The following is an 18,923-nucleotide window of genomic DNA, read 5'->3' as shown; positions in this document are numbered from 1 at the left end:
TTCCATCTGTATAGCTCAGCTCTCAGGGGTAGCACACAACTCTTTGGCTCTTTAAAGAGCTCTTTGAGCACTTCCCAGGGCAAGCACTATAGAAGCTCCCAGTTTGCTGCTTTATCATGTGGGAAAGCGGTCAGAAATGTAGCTGTCATGCTTCTGATTTTTTTTAATGTTAGAAATGTAGGGTGTTGCTAACAGGTGATGGGACAGCTACTAGGCACCACAAGAGCTAAGGTCTCGTCCACACACAGTGCAGTGCCTGTTGGATTACCAATGTGTTATAACCCGATTTCAGGCATATTCACACTCAGGCCTGTTTCTGACTCAGTTCATGCGTGCACACTCATGTTCTAGATTAATGGGGTCTTTGTTTTCATTTAGTGAACTAATTTGAACAACACACGCACTCTTTTCTCAGTACATGAACTGTAGTGTAACTAAGGCAGGATGGCCGGGGTAGCAGCCCCACATACCAACTTGCGTGTATGAGCGGTGGCAGCTGGAAGTCACCACGGCCCCTGTGCATCGCAGCTGCCCCGTGTTATGTCTCTGTGGCTAAAAACAAATGGCCGTTTCACCCCAGGACACAGAATTTTATCCTGGGATCTTACACGCTCATTGTCCCACTTTCAGAACCTGTAAAGTAACCAAATTGACGTTTGGCCACCAGGTCAACCAAGGCTAATTCGAGGTAATTTCCATTCAAGTGTCATGTGTAAATGATTGTCCCAGCCTCTCTTGATTGGTTTTGATGAGTCAAAATCCAGGACAATCAGTCCTGAATTAAACCAGTCTGTTTTAAGCCTGAATGTGAACACCTACAAATGGAGTTAATCGCTTCGTGTGTAGATAAAGCCATGTTTAAATCAGGGCAGGATTGTATACAGATATTTTTTCCCCCTGTTTAAATAGAAACCTGGTTCAATGTTGTCGAATCTTCTTTTACACAATGAAAGAAAAATGCATCAGTCTTCAACCAAAATATGAGCATCTAGACGGAAGGTCGGACCAGTCCGATGACATAAATTTTAAAGCAATCCTCGCACACAAGTTTGTGGGTAGACAAGGCCCAGGAGAGTGCTGCCTGAGCTATTAATGGGGGAAGTGATTTTTCCTTAGACTGATTAAAATTCTTTGGGTTTTTTTGTTTGTTTGTTTGTTTTTTAAACACCTATTTAGCTTTTAATTAACTCTGAGGAGAAAGGAAGTTGGTTAAATATTCAGCACCTCCTCCCTTTCAATTAAGGTGTGAGAGCACAGAGGCCTGATGAGGCCTCTGGGAAACACTCTAGAAACAACAGTGCAGGCCAGACACTTGACAATCCAATGCATTTTTTACACAGGGAAAACAAATACAGGGCAAAACCTTTTTTAAAAAATCATTTAAAATTAAAACACAGTTGCGGCTCTCTTTTTACGGCAAGCAGCAGCAGCAAAAAAAAAAAGGTCATATGCCCAATTATCTTTAAATAGCTGCTTTTGCAGGTGGTTTCCTTTAACTGGTCTCCCTCCCCGAATCCCAGACCCTTGCTTTTCATGGTGGCGCGGCATGGGAAGTTACCCAAAGGTCTTTCTGTTCTTGGGGGGAGGCGGGAGGGGAAGGTCACGGATGCTGGAAGAGCTCGTCTTTATGCTGCATACTCCTTTCTGCTCCCTGATTTAAATATTTTTGTCACAGCAAGGGCAGCAGCTTTAGATCACAAAATCTTTAAAGCTGAGCCTAGTAACCGGGAGAGAAATTTCCCTACTGCCACAGTGCTCCTGTGCTGGGAAGTCAGAGAACCAAGCTTTTTTTCTTTCCAACTCATCTGACTGCCACCCAGCTGTGATCCTTCTTCTGCATCCAGGAGACCACAAGACATCTAGCCGAGTGGGCCCTCGAGAGGGGGATTTACCTTCTTTGGACTAGGGTGGGACTGTCTTTATCAGCAGTATCTGTGGTCTGCTTTTAGGTTTCCCATCAAAACAGCGATTAAAGAAGCAGCTGAACTTTTGGAAAGAGGAGGGCCAAATAAGATGAACTGATTAAAATAAGAATAGTAATTGGTACAAATTTTGCAGCAATATATGTGTTCAGCTCTGCTGTGTCCCTTCACTTTTTTGAAACTATTCACACTCTTATTTAATGCATGTAAAAATGATTCCAGCAACTCTTTTGACGTCTAACAAAATCTTACTTGACATTGATTGTTTAATTTATTTTTCTCTTACCTTGATAAGTATTTTTAAATCTATTGGGTTTTTTTTTTTTTTGGTAAAACAATTTCTCTGAACAAATACAGGTTTAATATTTCACATGCTTTGAAAAGGTTTACAATCCTATTATATAAACTCGTTTTAAAAGGGAAATGCTGGCAATACTGGAACTGCAGCTATACAAATATATAGGCATAAATGAGCTTTTATATTGAATGCAGTAGTACAAGTGCCAAAATTGTAGACCTTGAATATGTTTCATGTCTGATTTTAAGGCATATTGGATGTAAGTGCGCACTGACTTCTGGAAGTAAAGGATAAGTGTTTTGCAGGAAATCTTCTGAACACAAGTAAGACCCTCCCCAATTCTGCTTTCACATTAGCTTATCATGATAACATATTCCCAGCTGTACAGTGATAGTGAAGGGTTTTTTTTAAATGGGTTGGCACCTCGTGTATTGTAGTGATTTATCTTCTGCTGTGCATCCTCACGTCCTACAGATAGTCTTTCACGGGGGTTTTGAGGATTCTGTCCTCCAAACACTCAAGCCTATGAATAACCTGACATTGCTCAAGCAAAACTATCCATATTAGCAGCCTTATTCATGTGCTTAAGTGTTTGTAGGATTGGTCTGTTGGTTAATTGTTTGATTGATTGATTGAAGTGTTGGTAACAAACTGGTATCATCTCAAATGCTAGAGTTCAGTTCTGCTTCTTTTGTAATCAACAGCAGAACTGTCACTAATTGCAGTGGGAGTACAATCTGGCAATACTTGTGTTTTGTAAAAAATGTCTTCCCCAAATTTCTGTCTCAAAGCACTAATAGTTCATAGAAATCCAGGGTGAAAAGTTATGCCTTTAGTAGAGGATTCCATATTGCTATGATTGTAAACCAGCCTGGCATATAAATTGATTTTTCATTTTCAGTTTCAAGTTTAGGGGAAAAAAATATTTTCCCCTATAAACATGTTAATAACTGTAGGGAAAGACCTTTAACTCCATTGCCTTGATAAAATCTTACAGGAGAATCAAATAAGCAAGGAAATAACCCAAAGTACTGAATATTCAAAAATACTAAGATAAAACTATGTTGAAAAAATTCTGACTTCAAAGTAGTATTTCATACGCACAAAAATGCACAGGTCAAGACTGTCAGGGGACCCAATTATAGGTCAATTCTGCTTATAAGATGCATACAATTTTTATGGTTCTCTTGAAGGAAAATCGGTAGATTTATCATCAGAACAATAGAGTAATTAACACTTTAAACATCGGGTCTCATTATATGTTAATCCTGATTATTCTTTACCTGGCCTAAATAATCTGTGAGATCTGTATATTTTAAAAGAAAGCTGTAGGAAGTAATGTGAACACATCTAGAAATATACTTAAATCTGTCATCTAAAATGTCTTGATTTATTTTGAATTTCTTGCAAAAAGTACCACCAATCTGCCTTTGACTTCCCCGGAGTTACTTCAGATTGACAATGATCTAACTGGAAGTAGAATTTGATCTCCACACGTCCCTTATCAAGATACGTTCAGATTTTCCATATAAACAAAACCTTTCATTGGAAAAAACAGCTTGTCATTAATTACATCAATGTAAAACTAGTGAAATTCTGTGGACCTCAGCGGAGTTACTTAGAATTGCTTCTGGGAATAATTTGAGATTTGAATCTAGTCCAATAATGAGACATGCAGTATTATTTTCCATTCCTAGAAAGGGTTTTAAATGTTTACCTTGGTTAAAATATTGATGAATTCTAGCCCACGTGCACAAAAATGGAGAATCTGGTTAAACATGATTCTTATTAAAAATGCCCAAAAGAGACAAAAGCTGACTGTGGAAAAAAACAAGTAAGATGATAGGCATACTCTTAAGAAGTCAATACTCTATGGGTCAAATTGCAGTTGGCACTCTGTAACGTGCATAATGTGTCTGTCTGCCTACGAACTTTGCTCAGTTGAGAGCATTAGTCCAGCAGGCTTTTTACATTAAGCTCCATCCAAGACTCATTAGCAACGCGTAAGCTAGAGAAATAATTGACATGAGGTTAAGGAACTGGTCAAGACTTCAGCTGTATCTAGATTCGGTAACTACCTTTGTTCCCAACCTGCTGCGTGATCTTAGGCAATTCGCTTCAACTTCCCTTGCCTCTGTCCCCCATCTGTAAAATGACGATAATGCTTCTCCCCTCCTTTCATTGTGTTGTCTATTGGGACGTTAAGCTCTTCACAGCAGCCGCTGTCGTTGTGTGTAGCATAATGGAGCCCCCGTCTCGCTTGGGACCTTTGCATTAGAGGAGTGCTCATACACATAATAAATAACAGCAGTAATCAACAGAAAGTTGTCATGTCTTGGATAATCATCAGAAAGTGGTCATGTCTTGGATTACACAGTACTCTACTATTGTAGATGTGCAAAACCGTACTGTTGATTAATTTTTTTAAGGGCAACTCTTACAGGAGTTTTATTGATTGTGTCTGCGCGCTGCATTTGTGCAGGTTAGGCTAAACTCCCAAATTCCTATTTCGCCATGCCCTGGGCTTAGCATCCAGTGTCATAGATGTGTATAAAGCTATCCCCAGGTGGAGTGTCTGAGCTTAGTCTTGCTGTTGTCCTAGTCAGGAATTTGGAGAGGAGAGTCTAGCTCCATCCTCGCCTGCCTCCGAGGATGCTGTAGCTGCTCCTGTCCGATTGACTGTGCCTTTCTATGTTTCCTGTACAGTAGATGTTCCAGATTAGACTCTGTGTATTTAAGAGTGACAGAACTTGGGTGGCCATCCTTTGCATTGTATTTTGCGCTGGTTTTATTGGTGCATCCAAACATTGCTGCGCGAGATTTTTTCAGGTTGAAATACTGTTCTGGTCAACATGAATGTATCATCTAGGGCTGGCTGAGTGCGAGAGGTGCTTTGCAAACATCTCTGTGGAGATCTGTCAATCACTTGCTCTGCAGTATGCTCCCTTCAGTTCTGGATACCTCTTAAGCAGAGATTGCTAATTATCCCACATCTTTTACCAGGTGGACTGAAGCCCATTAGGTTCTAACTTCAGCCTATCAAACTCATATTTGGAGACTGCTAATGATCCAACATCTTTTATGATGTGGACAGATATCTGTTATATTCAAAGCTCAGCCCTTCAAACAGCTTTTATTTGCAATATAATGCAAGCCAGATTTCAGTCCAGCCTCAAGAGGAAGACACTAACATCTCGATATCATCTGAGCTTTTATCTGTCTGTGTAACTAGTCTTCTGAAAGTAATTTTAAACTACTAATTGTCTTCGCACAGAATTAAAAAGAATGCTTAAAATGAGTCTCACATTTTAATTGTTTAAACTCGTACTAATCTGCATAAGTGTAATATTTTAAAAGTGCAGATCCCCATAAGTTATGATAACTGTCTGGCATTTTCAAATAGATTCGAAGTAGGCAAACATCAGGAGTCCCACATCCCATAATAAATGCCTGTGCTCCTGCAGCTGGATCTCTGAGAGCAGATCCACCGCAGTATTGGAGCCTCACATGCCACAGCGATGATCACAGTCTGGAATGTCGTAATTACAAAATTAAAATCAGAGCCTTAAATCCAAATTTAAGGACCTAGGAGTGGGATTTTTCTAATGCACCTTAGTGACTAGGACAAAAGTCTCACTGAGCTGAAGCTGATTTCATTGGGATGCATAGTTCTCGGTCACTTCGATGCAGGTCATCTCAAGGGACTTCTGCTTCTAGGTGACTTTGGTGCTTTTGAAAATCCTGCCCTTTGTTATGAAAATATCGACTGCTATGCACAGACATAAAATCAAATATTAAAATAGGTTAAGAGCATGTAGAATAAAAGTCAGTAAGGACAGGTCAAATCTTCTAGCACATATTGTTAGAAACACAGGCACCTCTGTGCCTGTCTTGTTGGTCTCCGTTATGATGACTCAGTTTAAGTCTTCAGAATTAATTATTCTGCTTTCCTTGTTACTTCACATTTATACGAATTAAATATATATATTTGTAGGACACCACAAGTACAGGAATTTAGGGATGTTAAGTTGCACTGACTTTCAAAGAGGCATCTAGGGGTCGGATTTTTAAAGCTACTTAGGCCCCTAAAGATGCCAAAGGGCACTTAGATCAGTTGTTCTCAACCTGTTTGGAGTGAAAGCACTCCTTGTTTGACTCATGGCACTCCTCAGAAAATGCCAGCTCTTCACTCTCACTCATTTTTTGACTACAGAAAAATATTAGAGCAATTCTTCTGTTGTAACAAACTCATAAAGACTACAACAGGTCAGAATGGATTTAAAATTATGGATTCCTATTTGGAATCTCTAGGTTAATCTTGTGAATTGTGTTTGCATGCCTAACTGTGCTAACATTGCATGGCATCCTGCGGCACATTTGAAAGCATATGAAGATGCCCCGGGTTGCTGTGGCATCCCTGGTTGAGAATCACTGACCCATAAGCACTTTTGAAAATCGTATTAAGTGCCTGTTTCCCTGAAAATAGCACAAGGTGGTCATCTAAGCACCTAATGATGCAAAGAGTTCTAAAAATCTGTTCCCAAGTGCTGAAAACTGTAAGGAAGTCAGGACCTTAAATCACTTAGGGTACGTGCAGATGTTACTCTTAGATTGACCTAACTAGGGTTAGGTCTACTGAAATGCCAAACTGTACATGTGTTTGGGGAGGTTAGACTGGGCAAAAAACGGCATGGCAATCTAACTTAGGAGGTGCACTAAGTTAGAGCAGGCCTGGGGTAGCCTGATCTACCCAATGTGTACATGTCTGGAGAGCAGCCCTGGGGCTGGGAAAGCCTAGCTACCCGCCCCAGCCCTGGAGCTGTGTTTTTCCAACCCCCACCCCCACTGGGCTATTTTTACTCTCCCCCTTGCAGACTCACGAGCCCCCCACAACCCAAACAACCTTTCCTGTGGACTCACTAGACCTCCCCGATCCCTTCTGCTCTTCCCCCCACCCCAACTGACCTAGATCACGTTCCCAGCGCAGCTCCCAGAACTGGCAAATGTCGGTACAAATGGGACCCAATCTATGACTGCATGGCTTAAAGTAAGATCAGGTAATAAAGTCAGATTGTAGATCGAGTGCCAGGAATATCTGCACATGTCCTTACATGCTTTTCAAAGGTTTGTTCATCACTTAATTGCATGAGCACAGGACTATGAGCTGCTCCAAGCCCACCCAAATGGTGAGACTTAACTGGATAAGGGCCACAATACTTCAGAAGCAGAGGGTTTGGGACTGTGACTAAAGTTAAGCCCAGCTCTTCACTCAACAGTCTTAAAAACCAGGCTTCTACAATGTCAAATAATACTGCTACGCAACATAACGAGGGGTATGCTCCTAGGAGATCAACTGTGAAGAAAGCAGAGTCATTTCATTGATATAACAAGAGTATTCTAAATAATTCAGATTTGTGGGAGCCCTCAAAATGGACCAAATCCTATCAAATTATGAAGGAGGATACAGATCCTTCCATGAAGAGTGTGCAAGCTGAAGCCCAGCAATTAGCAAACCTAGTGCTAATTTAACACCCTACTAGCAAAATTCAGAAATAGTATTTACCTGTTATAGTCCCATATTCATTTTGTTAAAAGAATTAATTGAAATGAAAGTATCCTAAATCCCCATTAATCTCTCTGAAAAACAAAAGCTTCTTATTATACAACAAAATTAAGGGATTGATGCTTATACCTGCCTGTTAACAAATTCCCAGCAGAAAATCTCCCTCGGAGCCCACCACCCCACAAGCTTCACTTAGACCTCGCCTGCTCAAATATATCAGCATCATTTTATGGGAGTGGTTTTGGATTGTAATGCCATGGCAAGCAAAAAGAGAGCTTCGAAAGGGATTTTGATGACAGAGGTTTAACCTGGAAGTCCAGCCAAAAGAAGCAAGAAGGGCTTCCATCCATTGAGATGGCTCAGGGCTTGCCTCTCTGATGAGATGAATAAATCCCACGAAGGACATGAGGGGTTGGTTTGGGGATGGGAAAAGGCTGATTTATTTGTTTTGGGGGGTTTTTATGTGTGCACTTCTTGTGGGCATCCCTGGATTTAGCGAGGCTTTCAGAAGAACAGGAATGAAGACTAGGTAACGGCTCAGCAGTCTGCAGCTTGGAGGGCACCCTGTTCCAGCTCCACACAGTGGAAGGAGGCAGGGGGATATTTAGGAGGGGACAGACAGAGGCCCTGAGGCTGGCCGCAGCGGCAGAGCAAGGCCAATGAACTAAAGTTGAAGATGTTTAGTTGCGAAAGGATCAGAATTTTGCAGGGCCTTGAAGAAGAGGACAACACTTTTAAATATGATTGCGTGGAAAACCGTGGAGACCAGCATAGCTATGCGAAGTGGCCTGGGCTCCAATTCAAAAACAGAAAGTAATTCTAGTAACCACCTCTTGCATGGGCCCTAGATCTATTAGGTGGTTTTTAAGGTGTTTAAGAGAGGAAAAATTGTTTCTTTGATATGTATTAGAGGAAAAAACATCAGTTGTTAGACATAGCTTTTGGGGTGCAGGGCAAGAGAGAGAAATATGCCTGTAAATCAGTAACAGTAGTCCCATGCCCTGCGTAACCACCATACCCCACCTCTGGGTAAGGGAGAGTAGAGATACCATATGTCAACCCCCGTGCCTCTGCTCACTCAGGCTCTTCAGAAAACAGATTCAAAGCAGCATGTACTGCTACATTAGGAACTACGGTATACCAGACAACACAGCAATACATTTTACTTATTTAAAAAGTTTCTTTAAGCAATGAAGTGTCCTGGAGAGCATTTCTGAAGCCTAGAACATCTGTGCAGAAAGCAAGATGATACTTAAGGTCCAAGGACCTTTCTACCATACAGCTTCAGAAATCTAGTGATGATGCTGTGGGCCATATTGTACTATCTTTGTACAAGGAAAACTCCCCTGGACATCAGTGGGAGCTTGTCCTGCTTGAAGATTACAAAGAGTGAGCTCTAAATGTTGTGGTGAAACCTTTTTTCCAGACCATCAGAGAAGATGCAGAGTAAAAGCAACATCCGATAAAATGCAACTTTTGCAAATCAACAACTTGTTTTTCCTTTCTTCATTAAGGCGAACACACGCAAGAAACCAATTCACCTCATTCACTGAAGAAGGATGTAGAAAACATGGGGAAAGGTAAAAAAAAATAGCTTTGATCATATAAACCTGCTCTTTGTTTTAATAGAATATAAGGATAATAGGGGGCATTTTTGTTCTGCACCATATTTTAAGCTTGACAAGTAACATATGAATAATATATGGACCTTTGGGTGGATATAATTGAGATTAATGCATATATATCAATCAATACATGACACTGTAATATAATACTTTAAAATAATATATTACATTGATTTATATTCATGGATTTCTGCATAAAATCTATTCTAGGTCTATGCAACACTTTTTTTTTTTAACTGCTAAAATATTTTGTCTTATAGTAATGAATTGCCCCATATAATAGTTCTCTCAAGAATTATTTATACAGTTTATCAGAACTGCTCTTCTTTTCTCTTTATTAGAAGAACTCCAGAAGGTTTTGTTTGAGCAAATAGACTTACGGAGGAGATTAGAACAGGAATTCCAGGTGTTGAAAGGAAACGCTTCTTTCCCAGTATTCAGTAAGACATGTTTCTGTATTTTCATTGTTGCTTGCAAAATGTCACTGTCTTTTATTGTGAGCTTATAACATGATGGGTGAATCACGTTTATGAGTGTTTGTGATCCTGGAGCGCTGGGCTTGGCCATTCTGAAGAAATCACTGAGATTTCTACCATTTGCTTTCAGGGCCTGCAGAGGCAGGACATTGAGGTGTACACTTGAATCTGGATTTTATATAGTATTACTATTATATAGTATTTAAAAAGACAGTCTCAAACACCGTTTGCAACTCTCTCCCTACCTGTTGAAAACACAGGGCATCCACGGTTCGGATGTGAGCACTGGGCTCCAGCCTGTCCCACCAGTGTATTGTGATCCAAAAGTCAGCATAAGCAACCACGTATCATTGTAGGCAGACTTATGCCATAGATACTCAGGCTGAGAAGGTTTTGGGAGATGTGAGTAAGGGTTCCTTCTTTGCCCAGCTTTGGTGTCAGTCCTTTGGAAACCTCTGCAGCCAGTTTGACTTGGAACAACCTGAAGCTCACTCTAAATGATACTGGCAGGGGCCGGTCTACTATACATATAAGAGCACTATGGTCATGTCTGCACTTTCCCTGGGGTGGTGGACTCAGTTCTTTGACTGTTGATGATAACTTGGGCCAGGAGGAAGTGATGGAATATGCCATGTTGATGAAAGATGGTGAGGAACTCGCTGAGACTGTTAGCATGTGGAATGGCCTCCTGCAGGGTGTGGTGACACACTCACTGCCTTTCAAACCAGCATTGGAAAATACTTGCAAGGAACAGCCTGGCCAGGGATGATGCCAGAGATGCAATGTGGCCGGTGGATTTGTCATGCATGTGATTCAGTAAAGCTAGAAGGACCAAGCTGCTGCTGACAGTGCTGCACAATGCAGTGCTCAACACTGCAGCGGTGCTCCTCCCACGTACAGCCTATTGTGTGGCAGAGACATTATGGTCGGGCAGCTCTCTGAGCAGGCAGCCGGCCGTGGCCATGTGCGTCTCTGAGGAATGACAGGTCCGGGATGCAATGTGGCCTCTACAGGAAAAAAAAAAATAGAATGACTCATACCCTTACCTGCTCCTTCATGATGTCAGGAGGTGGCCTTCAAGGTGGGTTGGGATTTTGCTGTTTTTCAAAGACTGTTTCTGTTTGGGATTTTTTTTTTTTAATTTGGTACCAGGTCATCTGTAGTCTCCTTTTGCCCTTGGTCTGTATAGAGAGAGAATCATTGGGCTTTTGACTGCACAACAGGCTGGAAACTAAAACCGGAAACCTTTCCCCATCCAGTTGTCAGACTGTTTAAAACACGTCGGCCTTCTGTTACCTCTTACCTGATGGAAAGCACTGACAGCCCCTTGGGCAAACTGCTTTTGGTGCCCACGATTCAGACCTTCAAACTTCAGCAGTTCGGTGTCATTCCAGCAAGGGCAAGACTCGTTTTACCTGGTACTCCCAAGGTTAAATAAAGAAGAAAAAAATGTTGTGACACTTTGTACCTTAATTGAAGTCGTGGCGGGGAGGAGCCCAGACAGTATATTCGTGCTCATAAAGATCAATTGTAGCTTTCCCCCTTAAAGACAGGAAGAATTTGAGAAAGCTCAGAAAAGCCAAGGCAGATCTTCAAGTACACCTCCATCTATAGGCCAACTACAAATACATTTACATAAATTAAGGGGAAAATAAAAGCCAGAGGTTATGTGGAATATTTATGAGAGAAGAGTAACCCAATATTCAGTATAAATTCAGTGACTGCTTGGGTTTAGGAGCCAGGTCATCATAAAATAAATGTTGGGAGCTACACAAATGATATGCACGGTATCATAAAAAGGGCATCTTGGAATCTTGCCATTCGGGTCACTCATTTATCGTTTCGTTCTAAAGTAAAATTAATGCCCCATCATTGCCATGTAAATAAACGCTGCAATTAAACCACATGAAATCCAATTCAAATGAAAGAAAAGAATGCGTGCTGCTGACCAAGGAAGTGGCAAACACATACATCAGCTTGAAAAATAGGTGGTTTTAATGTACCACAAAGTAGTGGTCAATTTTACTCTAGGTTAAAATAGAAAAACAACTAGTGTGCGATAAACAACAAATGCAGCTGACCGTAAAACCCATTTGCAGATTTAGATTTACCAAAAAACCCTACCATATATAGCCAGGATGAGAAACTGAGCGTTTATAAACCAAACAGGTGGAACACAGGCTAAATGTCGTCCCTCTTCCGCCGAGAGAAAAAAGCGCTGCTGTCCGCAGAAGGAGCTGCTCCTTTAAGTCAGGGTCCAGAAACCTGCAAGTCTGGGCTTCGCTCCTTGTTGAGATCTTGTAATGGAGTTGTCCCATTAAGGGCCAGGAAGATAAATCCCCAGGATCTTCTTAAAAAGAAGTTAAAAGGGCTTGGAGTCGAAGGTACCAAAAACGAGTTATACGAGGAAAATAGATTTAATTCGTCTATTAAACTGGATGGACGACATTGAGGCAGCCTGAAAGAAAGAGCCTGGAGGTAGAAAACCGTCCTGACTCACGGCGTGACCTGGAGAAATTCAACCGAAGATAGAACGGGTCTTGGGCGCTGACCTCCCCAGGCCTGGCCGGGGTGGAGGCACGCTGTTGGAGTAGTTCTGGGCTGTCTTGCCCTTCTTGCAGAGTTGGTGCTACGTTTTCTGTCCATCACCTGTGAATAAGTAGGAGCCCTTGTTTCCAACCGGATTGCTCAGCACCTCCACAATCAGACAGATTAAAAACAGAGGGAAGGATTCACCTCCCTCCTTAGCAGTAAACCAACACCTGTCCCCGCAAGGCAGACCTGCCTCTAGGAAATGCTGCTAGCAAACCTGCTAGAGTTAGCTCCCATAGCTTAGTCTGTCAGGCCCTCAGGGCAAGACCTGTGTCCTTCATGTCTACGCAGCACTGAGCACATTGTGAACACTAAATGAGTAGCCTAGCCGCTGCCGCATGCAGCAGTCCCACAATGTCCTGTGTTTCTCCCTTTTTTAAAATGTCTTTTGGATCACATACTCAGCTGCTATAAATGAAAAATGTTTAACAAGAACTGTCCGTATTCGCAAGCTCTTTTAACGGCGCGATGATGATTGCTTCGTTGGGGCCATACCGCCTGATGTTTTGGCTCAGGATGGTGAATAACAACAACAGCAACAATAATGATGATGATGAAGATGATTATAATAGTCCTGAGTCTCTATTCCTTGCACTGTTTTATTATCTGTGTATTGCTATAGCACCCATGGCCTCCAGACATAATGTCTGCCTATGTGAGGAACCTATCCAGAGGAAATGCATGTCCACTCGATAATAGTATTTTGCTCCCTCTTTATAAGCATACCAGAAACAAGAGAGACATCTTTGCAGGAATTGTACAAGTGTCTCACGTTTGTTTGCTGCTCTTTCTTGCTGGAACAGATTAGAATTTTGCAAATGCCAACTTAAAATCGGAGAAATTAGAGTTGAAGCACAACTATGTGGTCATCTCATCCATTTTCTGTGGTAGTGCAGGATTGTTTTTACAGTGTATCCCCCAGGCCTTTGGTCTCATCTGGTTCAATTCCCAGTGACTTGGTGTAATGGAGTTCTAGTTACTTCCCTAGGAGAGACTGCTCCACATTGCAACAAACTTCACTCTCAGGGCATTTTTTCTGATGTTCAGATCAAATTCACCTAAGTTTAATTTTAAATGTCATATTATCACTCATCTATATACTTCCTCAAGTCATTTTGTAGTTCCTCTGCCCCCTTGCTGTTCCTCCTCATCAGATGTTCATAGACTGTAATCTGTCCATGCATTTTAGACACTGACATGACCTTCATTGTTGTAGTATCTGAGCAAACACCTTGTGAGACAGAACAGTCCTAGAGAGATGGTCACATAAGACACAAAAAGACTAAGAGCCTGATCTGAAGGTGTATTTGAGACAGAGTTTAAGGGCACCTATACACATGCAGTGAGGCTGCTCCAATGTGCTGTAATTACAACACGTCAGAGCAGATTCAATTAATCGAGTCCGCTGAAGCATGGTAATTACCACACTCTGAAAAATTCCCCACATTGAAAAATGATGGCGGGGGCACTTTAACTAAAGATCGTGTGATAAGTTTTAGGTCAAGTGCCTCCGCTGCCATTTTTCAGCACAGGGATGCTGATACATGTGACGCTCTGGGCACTTTAATTAGAGCAGTTGTTAGAGCCACTTTAATTAAAGCTCCCCCCACCCCTCCCAGAGCATATGTATAAACAACCCAAGTACCTAAGTCCAAGTGGGTGATCCACAAAGTCCCTAACTATTGCTTATGTACTTGACAGGCCACAGGCACTTAAGTTTTGATGAAAACGTACTTAGACAGCTAACTCTCAGCACGATGAGAAGAGCTGCCATCTTGGCTGAGACTAAGACTTAGGTGCTCAAGCCCTGCTTAAGGTCATCTGGGATTTACTGGGTAGGCAGCACTCCACCAAAGCCCCCTGACAAGTCTGAGTAGGCAGGTTTGCCGGGCACACAGCCAGCATGTGCTGACAGCATTGAGTGCAGTGCTCACAATCGCTTTCATTGGAAACTAGTGGTGATGTAACTTTTTCACATTATAGCCTAGTGACTAGAGCCAAGATGGCAGTATTTCTGAACGTGACTGTAAGGCACCTATGTGTGTTTTCAGTTCAGTCAGTGGGCATACACTGGTATAAATAAGAGCCAATTTTTTGCTCCTATAGGGCACGTCTACATGTTCATTAACACGCTTTAGTTAAGGCACATTAAATCTAGTACCTCCATTGTGAGTGACTAGGAAAATGTGCGTTAGTCTGTCTTAATGTGCACTAACTAAAGAGCATAGTTTTTAAGTGACACAATGAGCATTAGCCTATTTTTGTGCATGTGAACTACAAAGCACAGGTTTTTAGTGACGCTTTAATGCATATTACAATAGGCTAATGCACATTAAAGCACACATGTAGATGCACCCATAGAGATTTTGTTCTTCTCACTCTGGTCCAAGGAAGTTTTGCCTGAGCAACAACTACAGTCTCTGGCCCACTGAGAGAACCACACAGGATGTCTGATAAATGTTAGACTTCCAAATGTAGCTGCCTAAATTTGAAAACCCAATTGTGTGTGAAACACCTGCACCTGATCTATCCTAAACTTTTTTTTCTGTGGTCCACAGTGTTCAGTCCCAGACAGCCAAATTTCAGCAAAAGGACCCTCGGTGGGAGAGAGTGTTGCGAATGAATTATTACAGTGTTCCTCAAACTCTTTAGCGGTAGTTTTACTGTATTCATACTAACTTCTGTTGTGCAGGTTGACATCTTAATTAATGCACCTGTATTTTTCCCTTCAATCCGCACAGATAATTTTCAAGATCAGATGAAACGGGAGCTGGCGTACAGAGAAGAAATGGTACAGCAGTTACAAATTGTAAGTTGTTCTCCTCCACTAAAATCAGTAAAGAACTATCCTTTTCTTCTGCTTCTCTCCATTGATAAATTTTTCCACTTTTGTTTCTGAAACTGTGTAGATGTACAATTATTGAGCCTGTACATAGCAAGATTTGAGAGTGCAGTTTTCTCAGCTGGTTTAAAGTCTAATTACCAGGAGATTTACTTGCATACAGTAATCAGATGTGTCTTCACGTTTCTACTAAATGGAACTACTTTCCATGCATTGACTCCACAAAGAGAGGTACACCTCCGATGAGAGGCAGGCAAGCTTGCCTATGCAGTGACCATTAAAGAGTTAAATATCTTGCGCAGTTTGCTAAAGATGCATCCCCTAGCATTAGTGCCTAAAGGATGAAATTCACACCTTTACCAAAAGGTCACTGCATAGCCCAGATCTAATAGGTGTCTACACCCTTTGGTGGCTCTGTGCATAATCGTTCTGAAAAAAAGTTGATTTACACAACAAAAAGGTTCAGATTTACAAAGCACAGCAACTATTTGTACCTACAGATGCTACATTTCTCATGTGTACATGTAACATGAAAAAGGACTTTGTGTGCGTGCGTGTGCACGCGCACACACACACACACACACACACAGGTGATTGTACATACGGGGGGGTCTACTTTCTCATGCTTTTGAGGCCGTGCGGCTTCTTCCATTTAATAGATTTCATAGATCTTTAGGGTTGGAAAGTACCTCAGTAGATCATGGAGTCCAACCCCCTGCCCTGGGCAGGAAAGAGCGCTGGGGTCAGATGACCCCAGCCAGGTGTCAACATCTAATGTTAGACAGGAGCAACGGTCTCAAGTTGCAGGAAGAGAAGTTTAGGTTAGATATGAGGAAAAACTTTCTCACCAGGATGGTACTAAAGCACTGGAACAGGTTACCCAGAGAGGCGGTGCAATCTCCATCCTTGGAAGTTTTGAAGACCCAGTTGGACAAAGCCTTGGCTGGGATGATCTAGTCGGGGCTGGTCCTGCCTTGAGCAGGGGTTGGACTAGATGTGACCTCCTGTGGTCCTTTCCAACCCTCTTTTCCTATGATTCTATGAAGAATGCATGTCCAATGTTGTGAGTGGTTTAGTAGCAGTAGGATCATGTCTCCAGCCAGGCAAATGCTTAGATAAGGGCTTTTAACTGTCGGCATCTAACTACCCTCATCCACTTCACCAGGCTTTCTTGTGTGAGTAAAATCTAAGCATGTGGGTAAGAGTTTAGCAGGACTGGAGCCCATACAGCCTGAATGCTATGTCATATTGTGTTCACTGCACGGATATGGTTTCACCCTCTCCTAACCAGAGAATGAATGGATTTCCTCTCTAATGCATCAGGCTGCAGATCTGAGCTAATATTTTAAACCAAATCTCCCAGATCTCCATTCTAGGGATAGTTTCTCTTATTTATTGGGAACAGGAAAAGATCGCAGGTTTCAGGGAGTTGCTTTTTTATAGAAAAAGAGGGCTGGAAGACAACTCAGGAGTTAAGTGTTTGCATAAACTGCTCTTAATATTTTACAGCCTCGCTAAGTAATCTGTTCCAATACTTAACCACCCTCAGAGTTAGAAAGCTCCTTCTACTATCCTGTCTAAATTTCTCTTGTTGCAATTTAAAACAGCTACTTTTCATCTTGTCACCTATGGTCATAGTGAACAGACTATCACCATCCTCTTTGTAGAACTGCAGCAGCAGCTGTGTCAGCTCTCTCTTCTCTGTGACCCCCTTACATTTTATTATTTTTAATGGAAGTTTTGTCGTAACCTCAAGAAGATAAGGTATCTCGGGCCCAAGCTGGCTTAATCTGAGTAGCTCTAGTGGCATCAGTGAGGCTTCACAAATACAACTCAGGACAGAAAAATAGTTCCTCTTGAAGTATTAGCCACACATATTACAGCCAAGTGCTACTGAACATATTTAAATTCAGTGCAAAGAACTTCATAAATGTTTTGGTTGAAATTTAAACACAAAGTCAGAACTTTGGATGTTACTGTTCCCATAGCAACGCCAGTGTTTTACATAGAACGGTTATGTTTGCTATTATGCTTCCGTGGCCGAATATATTTATAACATGATAATTCCTTATCTTCAGTGCAGTTATACTAAGGATGACTATGGCCCATTGGCGTCATATATATATATATATATATATATATATATATATGTATATCTTTTATGTGTATATATATATACATAAAAGAATTGTGAACATAACTCCAATTATATATATATATGTAGTGGTTATGTTCACAATTCTTTTTTGAATAGTCTTTTTTCATCTAATTATAGCATCTCATTAGGGTAGTTACTGAGTTTCCTTTTTTATGTTAATTTATGAAGAGGAGATTATGAAAGAAAAATATATATTGCATATTAGAACAAACACGAGTCAAATCCTGATTTCTTTTGCACTAATAACTAACTGGAGTCCTTTGCTAACTTTATTCAGGGGATGGTCCAAATTTATACTGGTGTGATTGATTGCAGAATTTGTTTGCTATATTACAGTTAATATGAGTAATATGTAATGTAATATGAGTGTATATATATGCTCTATATAGGGTATGGCATATTAATAGAAAACTTGTTCAGTACAAGTATGTTACTCATATTAAATGTAATATCCTATATATATATAGGATCTGTAATCTAAATACATCCTATGCGCATGGTTATTTCAATCCTATATATATATATAGGATCTGTAATCTAAATACATCCTATGCGCGTGCTTATTTAAGTGCGCAGAACTGTGGATAACATATCTCTACGTCACAGCCGCCTGTAATATAGCATACATGCATTGTAGGCTGGTCAGACATTTAGAAACTTACTCAGTCTAAATCCAGATTTCTCAGAAACATTCATTGCTGACTAAGCAATTGTGCAGTGGAAATTTTAGCAAACCATTGCAAAGTGCAAATGCAAATGCAAAAAAAGCATCTGGCAGACAAAAATCCGTAAAGTTGGAGAAAATTTACCTGAAGTATAGTTTTTGAAAAACTTGTTAGCATATGAAGATTGGACTTGCCTTCTTTACAGGTATTTCTTTCAACATTATACTATAAGCAGTGATTGTTAATATAGGAATAATATTTTTAACTATTGCCTCAAAGGCAGCTAAGGTTGAGCACACTTTTTTATTGCAGTTCTTGAATGACATTGTGAAACTGCAATGCAGAACACATGACAAATTGCTAAGCCAGCATCCACATTTGAAGTAGGGAGTTTGCTGGGGAGTGACAGGTGTCCTGAAGCCCAGCCATGGACCAGTCTAGAAGTGCCCTCTGCTGTTCCGCCGTGGTTACTGCAGCCAGGAGAGAACAGGTTGAAAGTTCTTCATTTAAGGCTTTAGTTACAATAACGTTGAGTCGATGCGTTTAATGTCAGTGCCACCGCAGGCTCGCGAAGATTAGTTTATGATTTCCTGCTTGGCAGGGGCAGAGCTTCTAATCATGAAAGAACCTATAGGACAAATCCTGACCCGGTTGTATCTCTTGTAATGGGTATTGACTTTCATAGGCATAACTGACTGCAGAACGCAATTCTGGCGGGGGGTTGATCCTGTGTGGGCTGCAGCAGGCCTTGTTAAAAAGAGGTGATCAGTGGCAGGCTCCTT

General features: G+C 41.2%; 1 protein-coding gene across 2 annotated transcripts in view; it reads left to right on the top strand.

Annotated features, from left to right (window-relative positions):
• SKOR2 (SKI family transcriptional corepressor 2) overlaps positions 1-18,923 on the top strand; it is a 36,688-nt gene that overhangs the window by 8,001 nt on the left and 9,764 nt on the right. For both annotated transcript variants that reach the window (XM_090037166.1, XM_090037165.1), the window contains exons 4-6: positions 9,298-9,363; positions 9,750-9,848; positions 15,218-15,285. In XM_090037166.1, coding sequence (XP_089893292.1) covers positions 9,298-9,363; positions 9,750-9,848; positions 15,218-15,285 — 233 coding nt within the window. The remainder of the gene's footprint in view (positions 1-9,297; positions 9,364-9,749; positions 9,849-15,217; positions 15,286-18,923) is intronic.

This window comes from Crocodylus siamensis, chromosome 3 (genome assembly GCF_052110815.1).
Source record: "Crocodylus siamensis isolate JL-2025a chromosome 3, ASM5211081v1, whole genome shotgun sequence".
Taxonomy (NCBI): Eukaryota; Metazoa; Chordata; order Crocodylia; family Crocodylidae; genus Crocodylus; species Crocodylus siamensis.
The sequence above is the reverse complement of the archived record's forward strand: the minus strand, read 5'-3'. Positions and strand labels throughout refer to the sequence as shown.